Source organism: Pinus tabuliformis, chromosome J (genome assembly GCF_031772625.1).
Source record: "Pinus tabuliformis cultivar Carrire ecotype Pingquan chromosome J, CPIR1, whole genome shotgun sequence".
Classification (NCBI taxonomy): Eukaryota; Viridiplantae; Streptophyta; class Pinopsida; order Pinales; family Pinaceae; genus Pinus; species Pinus tabuliformis.
Window position 1 is genome coordinate 61070190 of NC_142295.1, and position 4685 is coordinate 61074874.

Here is a 4685-nt window from a genome sequence, read left to right on the forward strand (position 1 = left end):
CATAGTGCTATAGATAATCAAGTAATGGAGGACCAAAGTGCTTTGGACACTTTAAGAGGCTGTGGCTTGCTAATTTTTTTGAAGATGCCAAATATGAAAGCCAACACACGATTGCTTGAGATTTTGATTCATTACTGGAGTGCAAAGGATGACACATTCATGATTGATCAGATGCCCCTAAGGATCAAGATCGAATATATATACTTTATTACCGGTATTTCTTGAAGGGGAGAGGTGGTGCATTCGATTGGCAAGACGAGGGGTAGTCTTATTGTAGAAGACTATGTCCACATATACTGTCCTAGTCATCCTGAAAAGATTGGAAGTCAGATTCCAATCAAACATGTAGAGAGCTTGTCCTTAAAGATTTTACTATTTACCATTGCCAGGGTAAATGGCTCTGCTACTTTACATCAGGCCTAATGAGTATCTATGAGCCTAGCAGTGGAATGTCACACCACAATGTTTGATTGGTGCACACCTGTACTGACCAATATGAAGAACCAACTGACCTCCATTCAGAAGGGGCAAACAAAGAATTTTGGATCTTACATCAAGCCTAACGAGTATCTATGAGCCTAGCAGTGGAATGTCACACCACAATGTTTGATTGGTGCACACCTCTACTGACCAATATGAAGAACCAACTGACCTCCATTTAGATGTTGGAAATACTGAGAGGGGGGGTGAATCAGTATTTCTTACTATTTATTTTTTTAATTGTTCTAGTGATTGCCAACAACCTATATAGATATGTATATGTATACACAGAACACATAAATCAACAACTGAATTTAATGCTTTTATTAAAACTGAAGACAGTGCAAAGAAATAAATACAATATAAGTATAAATCTGATTGTGAATAGTTGCCAAGCTCCAACTTGGACTTCAGTGAGGCTCCAACCTCTAGAGCACCAACTCTGTTTTGCAGTGGTTCTGCACTTAGGAGCACCTACCCCAATGACTTCAGTCCTGTTTAGTTATGAGGCTCCAACCTCTTGGGCTCCAACCCAACCTTGGTATAAATAGGTATGTTGTTGCACTCTATTCAGCTGAGGTTGACTCACTCCTGCTCTCCTGCCTCTACTGCTTCTGCTGCCTCTACAGCCTCCGCTGCTTTTTCTACCTCTTTTTGCCTCATGCTGCTGCACTCTATTCAACTGAGGTTGTCTCACTCTTGCTCTCCTGCCTCTACTGCTTTTGCTGCCTCTACAACCTCCTCTGCTTTTTTTGCCTCTGCTGCTTCTACTATCTCACCCTCGGGTTCTTCACCACCATAACAACCCCAACATTTCTTTGTTTCTACTGTTTTATACATTCCCATGCCTTTGTCCATTCGTTTTTGCTTACACTGTCTCTTAGGCTTCCTCCTCAGTCGCTGTCGTTTCCTCTAACTCGCTTGATCTTTCAGCTTCCCTCCTCGATCGCTGTGACGTCCTTTGATCACCAGAACCCCACCTTGGACCACATTCGCTTTTCACAGGGAAACAAAGATTCATTTCTGCAAGATATTGAAGTCGAACAGGTAGAAGAAGTTGCAGGCATGTACATAATTAACGGAGTGCAAGCCATTTTTCACAGAACCAAGCCAGACCTTTAAATTGTACAAGTCTAAAGAAACCAGAAAACCTGTCGCAAACGTTTACCTCTAAGATGTAAGTATTACCTCACAATCAAATGCAATGAGCTACAATTTCCTTTTGTTTCTGTTTTATTTCAAAAAAAAAAACACGTAATCACGCCCATATTAGCCTCTGCCGCATTCGCAATTGCAGCCGTTGATCACCCTCATCCAACGGTTCCCATGTCGCTACGACCTTTTTCTTGCACATTAAACCTTGTGTAGTTCCTCACCGTTGATTACATTCACCACTTGATCTAACGGTGATCGCGCCTCCCGCCTTTGTTAAGTGCTCATGTGTTAACGCGCTATCGTAGCGGTTTTGCACCCGTCACTTCAGCCATGTGTCGCACATTAACTAGATCGCGCGGCCATATACGGAAACCGCCTTGGGCCCAAAGGCGGTGCGGGGAATACCGCCCGCGTGCGAAACTGCCTATCCCCCGGCCGTTAACCTCCGCGCGTCTTTCGCGTATGATGACTGTTGGATCCGCTGCTCTTTGATCTGACGGCTCACATACATCATCAGTGGATTCTTCTTTTTCCACCAGTTTCTTGATAGGAAGTGATTTTCTTTCCATCGCATTAGCCTTTGCAGCTGCTTTATCCACCATCTTTCATGAACTCAGGCTTGGCAAGCCTCACTTCTCTTTAGCCATTTTCCTTAACAAGATGCATCAGAGCCTGAGCTTGTCAATCATCATCAGAATTAGAGTTTGAGTCATCATATCCTCCCATTCCACCATCTGTTTCTTCTACAACTGTGGTATAACCAATGAAGAAGACGCTTCCTGTGGTGCAACTGTGTGAAAGCTTGAAAGGTTTAGAAAACATAATATCCAACGAAAACTGGTCGCATTTCCCATATGTAAGCGCACCAAGCACAACTTTCTTGTTATCAACATGAACATTGAGGAGAGCTCTCTCACTTTCCTTTGCATTTTGAATCTCACCCAGGGCTGCCTGCGATAAGTGGAGATATTTACCATCTCCAGGATCACAGCTCTGAACCTCCCTAGGTTTTACCTCCACACCCCAAAACTCCATTTGATCTGAAACCCTCCGCTCGATTGTTTCGGTTCAACTCCTAACAAACGAGGAACTCTATTATAACTTTGTCTGCTTCTCTCGTCTCCATCTGCTCCTCTGGTGGCTCTGTCTACTCCTTGAATATTGCCATATTGACATCAATGACAATCCGTGTCCAACAATCTCCCCCTTTGTTATTGATGGCAATATTCTTCTACTCTCTCCCCCTTTGACATCAATGGCAAAGGAATGCATACGGATTCCCCCTATCAAATAGCTCACCCTATCTTGTTGCATCTTTATGAATGAACTTGAGTGATGATAAAGAAATAACCCCCATCTTTTGATGCAGATGTTCGAATGCTTCTCGAGGAAGAGGTTTTGTGAAAATGTCAGCTATCTGCTCCTTTGTACTGATATATTCCAGGACGATGTTTTGTTGAGCTACTTGCTCACTGAGGAAATGATACTTGATTGGTATGTGTTTGGTTCTTGAGTGCATCACTGGATTTTTAATGAGACTGATAGAACTTGTGTTGTCATAATAAACGGTAATTGGTTGATCTGTACATACATCGAGATCTCTTAGAGCTTCCTTCATCCATAGTATCTGAGTACAACAGTCTGCTGCAGCAATATACTTAGCTTCGACAGTGGATAATGATATGGATGATTGTTTTTTGCTGAGCCAGGATACCAAACAATCTCCTAGGAAGAATGCATTTCCACTAGTGCTTTCCGATCATCTATACTTCCAGCCCAATCAGCATCGGTGTATGCAGTTACAGTCAGTGTTGAGTCCTTTGAGTACCAAAGACTGAAATCAGAAGTTCCCTTCAGATATCTGAGAATTCTTTTTACATCTAATAAATGAGATTGTTTTTGAGAAAATTGAAATCTTCCCACCATTCCTACTGCTTGCATTATGTCTGGTCGTGTAGCTGTTAAGTATAGAAGGGCTCCAATCATTGACCTGTAATGAGTTGCATCTACTAGAGGGGAGTCATCATCTTTACTCATTTTTCAGTTTGTGGTCATAGGTGTGCTCATGGGTGCACAATCCTCCATTCCATATTTTTTGAGCATGTCTTTCAGATATTTGGTTTGAGATATACACAATCCTGCTCTAGTTTGAGATATTTGAAGTCCAAGGAAGTGGGCAACTCTCCTATCACTGACATCTCAAACTCTTTTGACATGTTTTGAGCAAATTCATGGCTCATTTCATCATTATTACTAGCAAAAATCATATCATCGACATAAACAAGAGCAACTAGTAACATACCTTGATCTGTCTTTATGTATAGATTGCTTCCAGCCACTCCCTTTTTGAAGCCTTGTTGTTGTAGATAGTGATCCAGACTTGCGTACCAAGCTCTAGGAGCTTGTTTCAAACCATATAAAGTCTTTTTCAACTTACAAACTAAGTCCTTTCCTGTTGTTAGACCAAAACCTTTTGGCTACTCCATGTAGACTTCCTCCTTGAGTTCCCCATCTAGAAATGTTGATTTCACGTCCATTTGATAGATTTTGAATCCTTTTGAGCAAGCAAATGCCAAGAACATCCTGATAGCTTCCATACGGGCCACTGGTGCAAATGTCTCTTCAAAGTCAATTCCTTCAATTTGTGAATAGCCTTTGTAGACAAGTCTTGCCTTGTTTTTGATAACCTGTCCTTCCTCATTCATTTTATTTTTGAACACCCATTTGGTTCCTATTATGTTTTTGTCCTTTGGACACGGTATCAGCTCCCATGTCTTGTTCTTCTCAATTTGGGACATTTATTCTTCGATATCTTTTACCCAATGAGGATCCTTACTTGCTTCTGCAAATGTTTCTGGTTCTATCATAGATAGGAGGGCAATGACTTTTCTCTTGGGTGTGATTGATATCCTTCTTCGGGTCTGCACACCTTCATCTCTATCACCAATGATCTGCTCTTCTGGATGATGTCTTTGGACATACTTCATCTTTGAAGGGGTATTAGGTGGTTCTCTTCCCTCTTCTTCTTCATCTATTACTTCTTATTTAGG

At 41.7% G+C, this 4685-nt stretch overlaps 1 protein-coding gene across 1 annotated transcript; it reads right to left on the minus strand.

The window, feature by feature from the left end:
* Nucleotides 1-2316: 2316 nt before the first annotated feature.
* On the minus strand, nucleotides 2317-2670 carry LOC149225508 (histone deacetylase HDT2-like). The gene has a single exon (XM_089379951.1). It carries the CDS (start codon nucleotides 2668-2670, stop codon nucleotides 2317-2319), a length of 354 nt encoding a protein of 117 aa, XP_089236077.1.
* Between the last annotated feature and the right edge of the window lie 2015 nt (nucleotides 2671-4685).

Coding starts and splice junctions, on each gene's coding strand:
- LOC149225508 (XM_089379951.1), bottom strand. CDS start 2,670: ATGGAGTTTTGGGGTGTGGAGGTAAAACCTAGGGAGGTTCAGAGCTGT.